The sequence below is a fragment of the Vulpes lagopus genome, chromosome 11 (assembly GCF_018345385.1).
Source record: "Vulpes lagopus strain Blue_001 chromosome 11, ASM1834538v1, whole genome shotgun sequence".
NCBI lineage: Eukaryota > Metazoa > Chordata > Mammalia > Carnivora > Canidae > Vulpes > Vulpes lagopus.
Window position 1 is genome coordinate 46,190,667 of NC_054834.1, and position 16,309 is coordinate 46,206,975.

Consider the following 16,309-nt stretch of genomic DNA (forward strand, 5'->3'; position numbering starts at 1 on the left):
GTTAAACATCTAAGCAACTACAAGTCAATTAGTAAACGGCTATAATACAACTTATATTAAATGGAGGATATACAAAAAAGAGATTAAGGTGTCAAAAATAAAATCATGTCAAAAATAAAATCATTTCTCGCTCTCTTTGGTTCCTACAGTCAATTGTTATTAGGTCTACAGTATATATCTGAAATGATTCATGAATATGTTCTCACCTTCCACATCCATCATCACCACTCTGGTTCAATCACTCAGTCTCTCTCGCCTGAACACTCTTAATAGCTTGCTAAATAATCACTCCTATGAGGTTCCTTGTGTCCTCTCCACTGTACTCCACATTTCCCTTGGAGTTACTTTATTATCTAGTTAAAATATTATACCTTTACTTGTAACTATCATCAGTGGATCATTACTTCACCAGCAACATTCCAACTCATTAGTAAAGCCTAATTCAGTCTCTCTCTCACACCTTTGTGTGTGCACCATATTTCTTCATGCAGTCTGTTTTGAGGCAACTTTAAACATCTCAGGATAATATTATAGTGTTAGGATATTATAAGAGCCTCATTTTTTTAGGTCTAAAAATCACATTTTAAGAGACTTTTCAATACAAAAGCAATTATTCCAGGGATAAAGATATTAAATCATGAAAAGTTTACCTAAAATAGATCTATCACATTGACTAAATTCATCAAATAAAATCTGATGAGACTAGAACATGATTGGAATCATGAGTTTTGATATATATGGAGGGTGGCAAGGGCAAGGAGGGGGATCATAAGGTCAGAGCCGAAGCCCTGTGTGGGATGAACAGGCTCTGTTAGAATGGTATTCTTGGGCAGAACATAAAAGTACACTGGCTCACTGGTTTAAAAAGGTAAGAGGTAAAGAAAATGAGAAAAGCTGTCATTGGAACACAGCTAGTCTATCTGATTTATCATACCACTAGTTATCTAGACTAACAAATTGTTCATAGTAGGATTCAATAAAAATGCTTTGAATGAGTAAATGAGAGCGAAAGAGGATAAACCTGTTCTTTATAAACATTGTTATCAAGAAACTACTTTATAGACTGCAAGATTCTATAAGATTCTTAAATCTATATGATTTAATAGAATAAGCCTGCCACTTTCCAAAGACAGAAGAAATATGCTGCTCTGGCTTTCAGAACCATGAAATTGAGTCTTTGAGAAATATAAGACTATAAGAAAATTAATGGAGAAAAACATAAAGATATTTGAGTTAATTAAATTTTAAGTGGTCCACAAGAAAATGGCTTGAAATACCTAATGTTCAATGGCAATTTAATCAAGTGTCAAAGAGAACAAACAGAAAAGCTGGTTTAGCTATTTAATAGACCCACATATTAAAAATGTAAAAGCTATAAAAAAGAAAAGCAAAGAAGTTGCTGATTTTTCTTGTTAGGCGGAATGAAAGATAAGAAAATATTTCACTTAAAAATAATTCACACCAACATTAATTTTTTTAGTTTTGATTTAATGGGCCATGGTTATATAAGAAGTTAATTAACATCCTGAGGACCTGTGTGATGTGAAGGGTATATGGGAATGCTTGTTCCTGTCTATAACAATGTTCCATCTAAATTATTTCAATAAAAAAATGAAAAAGCAAAAGCAATAAAAAACAAAATGCTGATTTAATACTGAATTGTAAAAATACAATTATAAACGACATTTTGGAAATAGTTGCCGACATTGAAATATGAATCAGACCCATGAAATTATTTAACCCTGGGATGCCTGGGTGGCTCAGTGGTTGAGCGTCTGCCTTCAGCTCAGGGCATGCCCCTGGGATCCAGGATCGAGTTCCACATCGGAATTCCTGCTCCTCCCTCTGCCTATGTCTCTGCCTCTTTCTCTCTCTGTGTGTCTCTCATGGATAAATAAATAAAATCTTTATTTAAAAAAAGAAATTATTTAACCCTCTTAGGGTTGAAAATGTTATCATGGGTATATAGTAGAATGTCATTCTTCAGAAAAGCATGCTGAAGTTAAAAACTGTGTGTGTGTGTGTGTGTGTGTGTGTGTGTGTGTGTGTGTATGTAGAGAGAAGATTAAGCAAATGTGAGAAACTGTTAATTGCTAAATGTAAATGAAAGGAACGTAAGTTTTCATTGTATAATCTTTAAGCTGTGTGTTTGATTTTTTTCAAAGTAAAAAATTGGATAGAAAAAATTTAAAGACTAAATCGTAAAGTTTTGAACACGTCCTTAAGTTAAGTGGCTTCTAACGATCTCCACAATGACACAAAAATCAGAGAATATTTCCATCTGAAAATGGAGAATTTTCAAAGTTGTTGTATTTTATCTTCTGAAAATATAGGATTTCAAAGCATTATGTTCTTAAGTAGGTTGTAAGAATGAAATTTAAACTGATATCTATGTGGGTGTTATATGGGAAATGAAGAAATTATTCAGCATGAAAAACTCACACCTTACCATTTGGTGAAAGTCAAGCATTGCACATACATATGTTATTTAGAAACAGCTAACATAATTTCCAATATTTATATTACTTGGAAATATTTTTCCACTCTTCTTTCTGGGTAGAAAAAAGTGAGGCATTGGGATGTCTCATGTTTCAGCAAAAAATTAATAGTGAGTAAACGGAGTTAAGACCTTCATTTTTTAGTTCAATCATTTCTCCAAGATATATGTGCACACACACACGTGCATGTGTACTTTAAACAATACTGTTTTTCTAAAGGTAGCCATGACCACCTACTATAAGAAAGATAAATGTCTATATTTTCAATAATATAGTTAAAAATACTTTTGTCTATACTTTTAATCTGTATTGCAATTGAATTTTTTTTTAATTCCCAGAACTCCTACTGTTCTTGTATAATGAATGAATCATTCTTCTAGGCATGTTTTACTTGTGAGGTAGAATTTCATTCAGTCAACACTTTACTATTGAGGTATGATTCTTCCTTTCATTCATAAACTTTAATTCATAATCTGTTACTTATAAAATATCATAGTCAAAGCATGGAAAATAAAATTCACAGAAAATTCGCAATTTACAAATTGATTTTTACATTCTTTGCTCAGACTTTTACATTTTCTACTCCTACAAATTTATTTATAAATTGATTTCTAATATTCTTCTCTCCCACCTGTGGGTGAAAATTTACCAGTTTGATTTTTATGTCTTCTTATATCTGTTAAAATAAAATAGAAATTTTCAAAAACCCAGTATGTTGAAAGAAAATTAGTTGACAAATAAAAGGCAATTTAATATTCATTCATAGACAATACAACACTAAATCTGGGAGGTAAAGATAGAGTGTCAACCTAAATTTAGCAATTGATTTACTCATATAACAGGGATTCATCTCCCACTGATTTTCTGAGTAATTTCATCTGACTAGGAGACAAATAGCAAACTTTTTTTAGATTCAACTAATTGAAGAGCTCAGTTTATTCCTCAAGTTCATTCAAGGTTTTTCAATAAGAGTTATTTTCCTAGTAAAGTACATTTTTTCCTTGTTTATTTTGTTTTGTGTTTTGTTCCTTTTTAAATGATTTTTGTAATATAGAATGAAGAAAGAGATAAGAGTTTGATTTTATTCCGATTAAAATTTGGTCTACAGAAACATGTCTGAATACTGAACTATTATAATGCCTTGTCTGGTTTTGCCACTAAGATGAGAATATCTATGAAAGGCTCAACAACGTGGAGCCCTTTTTTCTAGGTGATTTCAGATCAGATATATGACCCTGGAGAGACTCTACGAGAATTGCTAATCCCACAAGAGGCTGACAGAGAATACAAGATGTTACAAAACCACATTTTTATATTAGTCATAGCTATGGAATACTGCCATTACTTCTTCCTATGTTTCAGTACCAACTGCCACTTCTTAAAAAAGAAGTGTATTGATAAAAAATATTTCTCACTGGAACTGAAATTTAACACCACCAAAGCTATAGTACCATTTGACTTTTGTTCTATAGAGGTTGACAAAAAAATAATCCACCAGAAAAAAATCTTTTAAAAATAATGCTATTGTAAACGAATGCTGGCATCAATATACTGGAAAAAGGAAACTATGAGTTTAGGCTGACATTGGAGGCACGAAGATGTAGCAGCCTACTAGAACACATAAATGCTAATCACTACTGCAAATGTGCTGGGCAACATGAAAACTAGCAGTAAGCTTATAGGTAGGACTCATGGATACCCAGGAAAGAAGGAAAAGGAAGTGTTTTGACACAGCCATGATTATGGCGTGGACTAGGGTTGTGTCAGTGGATAAATCTGGGATACTCAGGAAGTCCAGCCTATATGACTTAATGGATTGAATGCAAATGATTGAAGAATAATTCATGAGTTTTTGGCTTGAGTTCTCTAAGTAGATGGTACTGAGAAGAATGGGATAGAAACAAATTTTAAGTCAGGGAAAATCTATACATATTTCTAGGTATCTTAATTTTGAGACAGCTGTTAGAAACCTAATAGAAAATATTGACTATACAGGGGGATCCCTGGGTGGCGCAGCAGTTTAGCGCCTGCCTTTGGCCCAGGGCGCAATCCTGGAGATCCGGGATCGAATCCCACATCGGGCTCCCTGCATGGAGCCTGCTTCTCCCTCTGTCTGTGTCTCTTAATCTCTCTCTCTCTCTGTCGCTTATGAATAAATAAATAAAATCTTAAAAAAAAAAGAAAAGAAAATATTGACTATACAGTTAAGAGATACAAGACTGAAGCTCATAATGAATACTGAAAGACATTTAATTTTGGAAATCATAGAAATGGATTTCTATAAAAGAATACTGCAGGAAATCTTATATAAATAATATGGCAATTCATACCTCGCCTTCCAGTGCTTACTCCTTTTATTTATTTTTGAAGTTTTACTGCACTCCTTAGGATTTCCAGGAAAATGAAAAGTAAAAGTGGTTTTAGTAAGCACCTCTGTTTGTACCTAATCTTAAAGGCAGTCTTTCTTTATCTTCTTTTTCTAAAGATTATTTATGTATTAAATGAGAAATGCAGAGAGAGAGAAAGAGGCAAAGACACAGGCAGAGGGAGAAGCAGGCCCCTCGCAGGAGCCCGATGAGGGACTTGATCCCACATCCCAGATTATGACCTGAGCTGAAGGCAGCTGCCCAACCACAGAGCTACCCAGGAGTCCCAAAGGCAGGCTTTCAAAATGTGGTCATTAAATACTTTTTTCCTCTAGGTTATTGTATGGATAATTTTCCATAAGCTAAGGAATGCTTTCCTCTTAGCTTTCTAACATTTTTTCTTTCTTTTTCTTTTTTTCAAGTTGTAAATTGATATTGAATTCTCTCCCAAATGCTTTTTATGTATCCATTGAGGTGATGATCCTCTGACATGATGATCTATTTCTGGGATAATTTTAACTTGGTGATGATATATATTTTTTAATATTTTATTTATTTATTCATGAGAGACACAGAGAGAGGCAGAGACACAGGCAGAGGGAGAAGCAGGCTCCGTGCAGGGAGCCCAATGTGGAACTCGATCCTGGCACTCTGGGATTATGCCTTGAGCCAAAGGCAGATGCCCAACCACTAAGCCACCCGGGGCCCCTTGGTGATGATATATTATTTTTTTAATGCATTACTTTGTTAATTTTAGTAATATACTTTACATAATTTTTCAACTAATCAGTTAACATTGGTCTCTAATCATTTCTCATACTATCCTCAGTAACTTCTGTAATATAGCTAGGTCAGCCTCATAATATGAATCGGGGAGAGATCTTTGTTTTTCCACTCTCTGGAAAATATGTGCAAGCTGAGAACGATGTGTTTTTTGAATGTCCATATTAAGCTGTTTGTAAAAAATGAGCAATCTTCAGTTACTTTTCCTGGAAACAAAGATAATATAGATTTGTTAGGAGGATGAGAAATAGGTACTCAAGATTAATGATAATGATCAATTTGATAAGTACCAATATTAATGGCTGATGTTCTTTGGAGTATTTTTTTTAATCATAACAACCCTATGAGATATTTTCTCTTATCATGCACACTTTATAAATCAAAGAACTCAAGTTGAAAAATATTAAGAAGCCTGAGGTCATATAGTTACTATATAATAGAATGGAAATTCAATTGTGGATCGTCTCACTCCAGAATTTGTACTATTGATCTCTTTACTTTGGGAAATTCATTATAAAAAAGAATATTGCTGAAAGTAAATTTTTTCTAAAGCCAGTCTGAGTTTATTTTCTTTTTATGAAATTTGTGGTGATTAAAATAATCAAATTACCTATGAAGTATATTTTTATATTATTGAATCTCATTAAAATTTGCAATGGTTTATAATCGGAAATTCTATATCATAGCTATTATCCTACTGAGGATTTTTTCTATCTCCAGACACTATTTTTACCTTCTTCTTTTAGTGAAATGAGTAAGAACATATCTCTTCTCTGCTGAAATCCTGCACATATAGACCTTTCTCTTGTAATTCTCATCAAAGTGTAGATTATCATAATTAAATTAATAATATTATAATGCATTCAAATGATATTGTAACAATTCAATAGTTTAATTGATGTCTGTTGTCATTTTATTCAGAAGAAAAGGATCCATACATGATATGACTGGTAAATGTGTATAAAATAATAGTTGCTAGGCTGCTATATTGTTTTTGCTTTTTAGTATTTTATATACTCAAAACTCATTTTGAAGTTTCTTCTTTTAAAAGCATGGATTTACTCTTTAAAAATATACAAATTACAGTCGTGGTAGCAGTTCACAATTTAGGGTGTATTGAAGAGGCTATTTAAATAAACAGAAATATAATTATCTCATTTTATATCCTGCATAATTGGAATTGTGCTATTTAACACTCATGAGAATGCAAAGACAAAAGTATAATGAATATTATCAAATTAATATGGTTTAAGATTAAAGCAATTATTATTTTATTACAAATGATATTACTTATCTATTGCCAAATAACAAATAACTACAAACTTAGTGACTTTAAACAACCAACATTTTATTTCTCACAATTCTGTAGGTCAGCATGACTCTTTGGGTTGAATGTGGTAAATCGGGAGCTAGAGAGATGGAGTGCCTAGGATGGATGATTGTCTCTTCCCATGTGATTTTTCATCCTTAGGGAGGCTAAATTGGGATTCTTTACATAGTCTCTGGGTAGTTTTCCAGTGAAGGAAAAGCAGAAACACAGACTTTTACGACTTAGCCTTGGAAGGTCATACAATGTAACTTTTGTTGCATTCTATTGGTCAAAGCAAGTCACAAGACTGGCCTTTATCAAGTGGTAGAGAAATATATTTCACCTCTTTGTGGATAAATTGCAGATCCCATCAACACTGGATAGATACATGGAACATGGTTCACTGAAGACCATTATTTTAACAATCTACCATACAAACTAAGTGCCAGCTTGATATACTGTCTTTTGAGAGGTAAAGTCTGTAATTTTTTAGCCTCATGCTGAGATCGAAATATATTATATTGGTCTGAGAGTCTCATACATCACCCCAAACTATTTGATGACATTTTAATGAAACTAGGATGCTTTTATCTTTTTATAATATAAAAAAAAGTTCCTCTGAAATGTTGTAATCTCAGCCTAAAAGAATATAGACATCATTAAAAGGAATTTCAACAGGTGCCATAACTGTGATAAACTATCAGGATAGAACTTTTAACTATTCCACTAATTACAACAGGTTTATCAAAATAATGGCAAAAATAGAATATGAAAGAGAATCAATGCAAATAGTCTTTGCAATTTTTTATTTGTAAAGGTGGACTATTTTAGTGAGTTTGAACTATATGTTGTGGAAATGTCTATGGCCTGCTAAGAAGGGGAAAGAACTAAAGTTCATTCTGAATTTTAGTTACAGCACATTCAAAATTACAAACTGTCTTCCCAAACTACAATGGGAAGTTTGAGCACCTAAAATGAGCACCTAAAATGTTTCAGATATTTTTTAATCCTTACTGCTAATCCTAACCAATGGAATAGAAACATGATACATATGATACATAATCTAACAGAAAAGAAAAGTAGGGCTCAGAATACTAATCTGGCTACCTAAAACTGAACTGGTGGCACTCAAATTTAAATTCACATTTTTAGAACTTTGCCTAATGCTATGTCATTACTGCCTTCCTAAAAATTATATCATAATGTCATTATCAGATACAATAAAAATTTTACAAAAATATTCCTTTTACTAAACAATAATAAAAAGAAGGTAGCTTAGTTGCAAAGGTCTTTTAGATAAACAATTGGCATTTCTTGAATGCTAATTACATATGTAACAGGTAGTAGTTGGAGAATTTACATGTATTTTCCATTATATTACACAAAGCCATTTATAAAGGAAGTGCTATTATTTTTAATTTTGAGGTTAGAGAACAGGTTTTTTAAAAAGCAAAAACAAAAACAAAAAACCCAGCATGATCATCACAAACCACTTAAACCAGTATTAGTACTTAAAGCAGACTTCCAAAGAGAAGTCATTTTTAGAAATATTGATGTCATTAGAAGCAAGAATAAAAGATAAAAAATAGAGCAAAGTTAATAGCAATAATTCATAGTTTTCTTGATATTATTTAGAAATATCTTAGTGTTTACAATTTTTCATTTAAATATCATATAAAAATAGGTAAGCATTTTAAGATATGTAAACATAGCTGAAGGAAATACATTTTGCTAACACATAGTTAAAATGATTTACGTTTTAATGATGTTTGTAGCTTTAAATTGGTAAGGTGAAATGTTAAAAAAAATAAGGGTGTTATTTTTTTAAATGTACATAAATTACTGCCTGCATCAAAATTAGTTTCTACAGAAACATTAAAGAAAAAAATAAAGTATCATCTTACTGTTCAATTTCCTAAAAGTTTAAAGTATAATCTCATATGAAATTACTTTAAAAGTGGTATCTCTACAAAAAACTCCCATGTATGTTGTTCTTAAAATGTTTTCAAAATCTATCTTATCTCCAAATAAATCTATTTTAATACACTTGAATGTATTTTAATATTACTCTACGCATGGCAAGCTTACATATGTATTAAGTGGTCTATAACAAAATACTACCTATGTGTAAACATAAACATAAATTAATAGCTGCAGCATTGAAAACGTGTTTATATGATGCATAAAACTACAAGTGCTAATCTATTTATAGTCTTACCAAGGCATCCAGTAAATTCAGTTGCTAAAATCACCAAATAATATAAAAAAGATTCACTCCCATAACATTATCTTGTCACCTTTTAGAGTGAATAAATTCTCTCATAACAAGTAGATGATAAAAGGAAATCCTTTTATTCTATTCAATCATGAATATATGAAGTTGCCACTAATTTCAGAGACATAACTCTTACTATCAGAGTTTGAGGAAATTCAAAGTATCTCATTTGAGACAAAACTTACCAGCAAATTTGATATGGAATTTATTCTCAGGCTTTAATATCTGGACATACAAAGGGCAATTTGGAGCAAAATCTTTTACAGCCCATGCTCTCAAAATTGTTTGATGGTCCTGAAATGACAAATATTAAAAGATCATGAGATAAATTGAAAAATTTATAATATAAAAAGTAAAAATCACCAATCAGTGTGTTAAGGGTCACATCCACAGCTTAAAATTAAGCATATAATAAATTATAAGGACTTATTTTTAAAGATACTTATTATTTCTATAAAGAGAGTAACAATATCTAATTAAATCAGTGCTAATGACCAGCACTTAGAAAATTAGCAGAAATCAGGAGGAAAGTTTCTTGACAAGCTTAGAAGTAATATTCTTAGAAAACAATGGAAAGTCAGAGCCTTCAGAAATGCAGCACAACTAACAGTTTGTGATAACAGTTTCCATGGAAAAAATTACAGATTTATAGCAATTTTAACACATTTAGAAAGATTGGCAAAGGGGGAATGACTACAGAGACCATGTGTGTAGAGAACACACCATTTTAATTTTTTTTGTACACCAATAAAATACAAGGATTTTTAACTCTGGGTGTGTGCATGTTCGTTGGAAAAAATCAGTAACTTTCAGTGCTCCAAGAATCAAAATGGTCTTTAAAAAAGTTCTAAGACTGAAAAAAAGAATAAAAATCAGGCTTAACATTAAATCGTACACATGGGGGATCCCTGGGTGGCTCAGTGGTTTAGTGACTGCCTTTGGCCCAGGGCGCAATCCTGGAGTCCCCGGATGGAGTCCCATGTCGTTCCCAGCATGGGGCCTGCTTCTCCCTCCTCCTGTGTCTCTGCCTCTCTGCCTCTCTCTCTGCCTCTCTCTCTCTCTCTCTCTCCTCTCTCTCTCTCTCTATGTCTATCACGAATAAATAAACCTTTGAAAAAAATCGTACACATGGTGTGAACCCATAAATTATTATTTAATTAACTAAATAAGTCAAAACAAATTATCAGAGAAATATGCCAGTAGAAAGTACATTTTGAAAAAGGAAACAAAAACATGTTTGAGGGTAGCGCTGTCCATACAATAGCCATTAGCCATATGTGACTGTCAAATTTAAATTAAATAAAATTAGAAATTCCATTTCCTTTATCCTATTTGCCACATTTCAAGTGTTCAAAGTCATATGTGGCTAATTCAAAGTTATATGGAACAGTGGAGATATAAGCATTTGCATCATCACAGTAAGTTCTATCCGACAAAGTTGCTAGGAAAAGAAAAGAATAAAAAAGAAAAGAAAAGAAAAGAATAATTAAAAATACAAGTAGATATGAGGGATTGTTTATAGAAGTGCAAAAAGAAGCTACTGTCAGTGATTGGTAACTCTAAGTTACACGAATGTTGATGAAATGTAACTCAGAATTCCCTAAGTAGATAAGCGGACAATATGTGTCTCCTGGCAAACACTGAAAACATGATGACGAACCTGATACATGTGATGGCTAATTTTATGTGTCAACTTGACTGGGCCATGAGGCTAGGCTCATGTATTTGGTTAAACATTATTTTGGATGAGTGGGAAACCCCAGAAAAGGGATGGGCAGAGAACAGAAGCCACAAATTCTGTGCGTAAATTTATACCACATCAGCTAACCTCTAAACCACACATGCATGGGAGAGAATAAGAGCAATTTCAAATGAGATTTAAATCACTGCCAACCACTAGGGTGACAGAGTTTCCATTCAAGTGAACCAAATTAACTGTTTGTTGAAACAAGAATATCAACACTCTTCTTTTTTTTTTTTTAATTTATTTATGATAGTCACAGAGAGAGAGAGAGGCAGAGACATAGGCAGAGGGAGAAGCAGGCTCCATGCACCGGGAGCCTGACGTGGGATTTGATCCCGGGTCTCCAGGATCGTGCCCTGGGCCAAAGGCAGGCGCCAAACTGCTGCGCCACCCAGGGACCCCGAATATCAACACTCTTTAGAGGAATACAGGAGACTCCAAGGCTCCACAACATAATATAATATCCAAAATACATTGCAAAAATATTCTATATATGAAATGCCAGAAAAATGTGACTTATTTGTTAATTTCATGGGAAACAAACAAAACTAAGTCCAATAAACATTAGCCTCTAGATGATCTAGATTTGAATTATCAGAGTAGGGCTTCAAGCAGTTTAATAAAAGTATCATTACTGAGGTAAAGGAAATATGCTCATAATAAATAGAGAAAAGCTCAGTGAAGGAACAGAAATATTTTACAAATTAAACAAAAAGCTCAAATATCTGAAAAATATTCACTGGATGGGCTTTGAAGTAGAATACAGATGACATAGGAGAGTTATTGAACTTGATCATAGATCAAAAGAATTTATCCAATTTGAAGAAAAAACAGAGAAGAGAAATGGAAAAGGAACAGAGTTCAGGGACTTGTGCAACAATGTAAAAATGTCTTATATAATGTAATTGGATTTCCAGGAAGAACACAAAGGAGAAAATAGAACAGAAAACGAATGAAGAAATAGTGGCTGGAAAAGTCCCAATTTTGTTAAAGGCATAATTTTCCGTGCTTAAGGAGCTCAGAAAATCTCAAACCACATAAACAAAAAAATTACCACACCTAAGCACACTGTAGTCTAATTACTGAAAATCAAAAGTAAATATAATATTTTGAAAGCAGTCAAAAACAAAAAACAAAAAACATCTGTATGACCAGGGACTCTCATCAGAAACCATGGAAACCAGGACAGAGTGAAACAATATCCTAAACTCCATAATGAAGAGGGAAAAAATATTATTAAGCCATAATTTCATAGAGAACAATCGTTTAAAAAGATGAAATAAAGGACTTTTTCAATTAATGAAATCTAAGAAAATGTGCTGTCATTAGAATCATACTATAAAAAAAGCATAAGAAACTTCTTTATGCTGAAGGGAAGTGATACCAGAGGGAAAGTTAGAACTTCAGAAAAAAGAAGAGTATTAGAAATGGGTAATATTTGAATGAATATAGATGAATAGTTTTCCAAAAAAATTAAAAAAAAAAAAAAAAAAAAAAAAAAAAGGGATCCCTGGGTGGCGGAGCGGTTTGGCGCCTGCCTTTGGCCCGGGGCGCGATCCTGGAGACCCGGGATCGAATCCCACATCGGGCTCCCGGGGCATGGAGCCTGCTTCTCCCTCCGCCTGTGTCTCTGCCTCTCTCTCTCTCTCTGTGACTATCATAAATAAATAAAAAAAAAAAAAAATTAAAAAAAAAAAAAAAAAGATGAATAGTTTTCCTCTTGATTTCTTTAAAACATGGGGCAGCCTGGGTGGCTCAGCGGTTTAGTGACACCTTCAGCCCAGGGCCTGATCTTGGAGACCCGGGATCGAGGCCCGTGTCGGGCTCCCTGCATGGAGCCTGCTTCTCCTTCTGCCTGTGTCTCTGTGTCTCTGTCTCTCTGTCTCTCTCTCTCTCTGTGTGTCTTTCATGAATAAATAAAAAATCTTTAAAAATAAATAAAATAAAATATGTATTTTTGTACAAAGAAAAAATTGTAGTATTGTCTTGTGGGTGGTGAAATTTATAAAAATAATAGTAGAAGAAGAAATGCAAAGTTTCTAACTTTAATCAATTGTGCAATATTAACATAAAACAGACTATGAAGAGTTAAGCCTATGTATTGTGGTCCTTAGAGTAGTCACCAAAAAAATTCAAAAGATAATTTCTAAAAAGCCAATAGGCATATTAAACTCGAATTCCTCAAAGAAAAATAATCAAATAATAAAAAATATTAAAAAGCAAGAACAGAAGAACACAAATCAGTACAGAGAAACAAAAAAAGACTTAGTTAGACCTACATCCAACCATATAAATGGTGGCACTGAATGTTAATGAACTGAACACATAAAAAAAAATAAAGAATATTAGAAGAAGAAAACTAAGACCCAAACATAAGCAATTTAGGAGATATGAATTTTAAATATAAAGTTACTAGTAAGATGGGGTGCCTGGGTGGCTCAGTTGGTTAAGCATCCAAATCTTGATTTCAGTTCAGATCATGATCTCAGAGTTTGGGGATCAAGTCCTTTGTTTATTTTATCTCTTTCAAAATAAATAAATAGATAAAAATTTAGGGGCCCCTGAGTGGCTCAGTCGGGTGAGCATCTGTCTTCAGCCCAGGTCATGATCCCAAGGTCCTGAAATGGAGCCCCACAACAGGCGGCTCAAGGGAAACTCTGCTTCTCCCTCTCCCTCTGTCCCTCTGCCCTATTTGTGTACTCTCTCTCTTAAATAAATAAATAAAATCTTTTTTAAAAAAATAAAATAAAATCTTTAGGCAAAAATAAAATAAAGTTACTTATAAAAGAAGTGATAATAAGAAAAAAACAACTCAATTTGAAAATGAGCAAAAAAGATCTGAACAGACACCTCACCAAAGAAGATACACAGGTAACAAATAAGCACATGAAGATGCTTAACATCATATATCATTAGAGAACTGCAAGCTAAAACAACAATGAAATACTAGCACACAATTACTGGAATGACTAAAATCCCAACCTGTAGCAACAGCAAATACTGGTGAGGATGTGGGACAGTCAAAAGTCTCATTCATTGCTGACATGAATGCAAAGTCATTCGGCCACTTTGGAAGGCAGTCTATAGTTTCTTATAAAAGGAAACATATCCTTACCATATAATCCAGCAATCATGCTTCTTGGTATTTACCCAAGTTATTTACCCACCCAAAAATTACACTTGAATGTTTACAGGAATCTTACTCATAATTGCAAAAACCTGGAAGTAACCAAGATGTCCTTCAACAGTAGAATGGATAAAACAAATGGGTGCATCCTATCAGTAGAATGTTATTCAGCAATAAAGAGAAGTGAGCGGAGTGGTCCAGCCATGAAAATATGTGGAGGAAACTCAAATGCATATTGCTAAATGAAAGAACCCCGAGTTAAAAGGCTGTATATTGGGGTACCTGGGTGGTGCAGTCGGTTAACTGTCCAACTCTTAGTTTCAGCTCAGGTAGTGATCTCAGGGTCATGAAATCGAGCACCTCCTGTCTCCACACTCAGTGCATAAGACTTCATGCTTAAGACTCTCTTTCTCCCTTTCCCTATCCTTCTGCCTCTCCCCCAGCACATACACACACATTCTCTCTCTCTCTCAAATAAATAAAATCTTCTTCAAAAGGCCACATACTATATAGAAAGCGTAAAAAGATCAGTGATTGTTAAGGGGCTTGTCAGTAGGGGTGAGTGGAGAAGTGATAGGTAGAGTACAGGGGATTTTTAGAGCAATAAAAGTATTCTGCAGGATATTGTAATGATGGATAGATATCATTATACATGTGCCAAAACCCTCAGAATCTGCAAAGAGTGAGCCTTAATGTAAACCATAGACTTTAATTAATAAAAATGTATCAATATTTGCTAATCAATCGTCACAAATGTACTATACTAATGCCAGATGCTAAGAACAGTAGAAATCGGGGAGAAGGGAGGGTGAAAATTCTCTATAGTTTTGTTCAATTCTTCTGTAAACCCAAAACTGCTAAAAAAAAAAAGAAAATAGTCTATTAAAAAAAGCACACAAAGTGTGAGCTTTAGAGTCATAAATTCTGGGCTCTAATTTCACTCTAAAATTTACAAACTCCATGAGTTAAGTTACTAAACTAAAATCTGATATTCAGGATAAAAGATTCAATTATGTTTGTAAAGTAGATGTAGACAGTTTGCACTTCTCATTTCACTTGACCTCTGGCAACAGAGTCATATGTCATGTAAATCACTGGCTCCCTAAAATTTTCTTCCTAGGTTTCCATGACACCAATGCCCCTGATTGTCCTTTGGCTTTCTTACCCCAAATTAAACTCATTTTCCTGCTAGTAATTCTTCCTTTTCCTGAAGGTGGATTTTACCAGCACCAAATCCAGAATACCTCCATCTCTCATACCCTTATATTCAATCAGTCCTCAAGTCTTGTTGATGACACCTCCTAAATATTGCTCTACTATGTCCACTTCCCTCCAACCTCCCTGTCGCAACCTGAGTCCAAATAGTCGTCACTTCAGGCTTGGAATGAAAGCAACAACCTCCAAATCAATCTATTTAAAGTTTTATATTTTTTACTAATTCTGTGTTTCTATCAGATTTACTACCCTTTCAAACTACAGTCTGATGTGTATTTGGCTACCAACAACCCTGTAATGACTTTCTTACTCTCAGAATCAGATCCAAACTTCTTAATAAAGCTTGCAGGACCCTTTATTAAACTGTCCCCAAAATACTTCCCCAGCCTTGGCACTCTTTATTCCAGTGGTAGCATTCTCCACATTGAGCCTCCAGGACTTCTGATGTGGAACAGGATTTCTGTCACTTATTCTAGGAGACTCTCTTCTGACTAATGTCCATGCTAGCTGTTCCACTTCATTCTGCATTTGTCCATCATAGTGTTAACCCACCTGTTTTTTCAAGCTGATGCCCATTAAACTTCAAGATGACAAGGGCCATGTTTATACTTCATTCATCTAAAGCTCACCTCTAGTACCCAGCTTTCATTTGCTTTTCAAAGATGAGTTTACCAAAAACCATATGTACCTCATAGGGATATTGTGAGCATTAAATGAGATAATGTACAGAAGCATCAGGCATAAAGAAAGCATTTATTAGTAAACATGTTCAATTCAGTGGATAAATAGTTGGATGAAGTGATCCTAAAAGCTCATAAATCCTTCTTGTTTTTTTCATGCATTTTGCCTTACCAACAGGAATCTATGATCTTGTAAGAGGAGCATAAGTAAGGAAAAAAGGAAACAAGGTAAGTATACTACGGCATAAATGTCACATGAGGAATAGAAAATAAGTATTTGCTAATACACATAATAAAAGTGTCACAGAAAAG

General features: G+C 33.6%; 1 protein-coding gene across 14 annotated transcripts in view; it reads right to left on the reverse strand.

The window, feature by feature from the left end:
- KCNT2 (potassium sodium-activated channel subfamily T member 2) overlaps positions 1-16,309 on the reverse strand; it is a 409,501-nt gene that overhangs the window by 157,227 nt on the left and 235,965 nt on the right. For all 14 annotated transcript variants that reach the window (XR_005990686.1, XR_005990687.1, XM_041774257.1 and 11 more), the window contains one exon: positions 9,417-9,525. Coding sequence is in view for 12 of the 14 variants with exons in the window: in XM_041774257.1 (XP_041630191.1) it covers positions 9,417-9,525 (109 nt within the window). In the remaining 2 variants the exon portion in view is untranslated. The remainder of the gene's footprint in view (positions 1-9,416; positions 9,526-16,309) is intronic.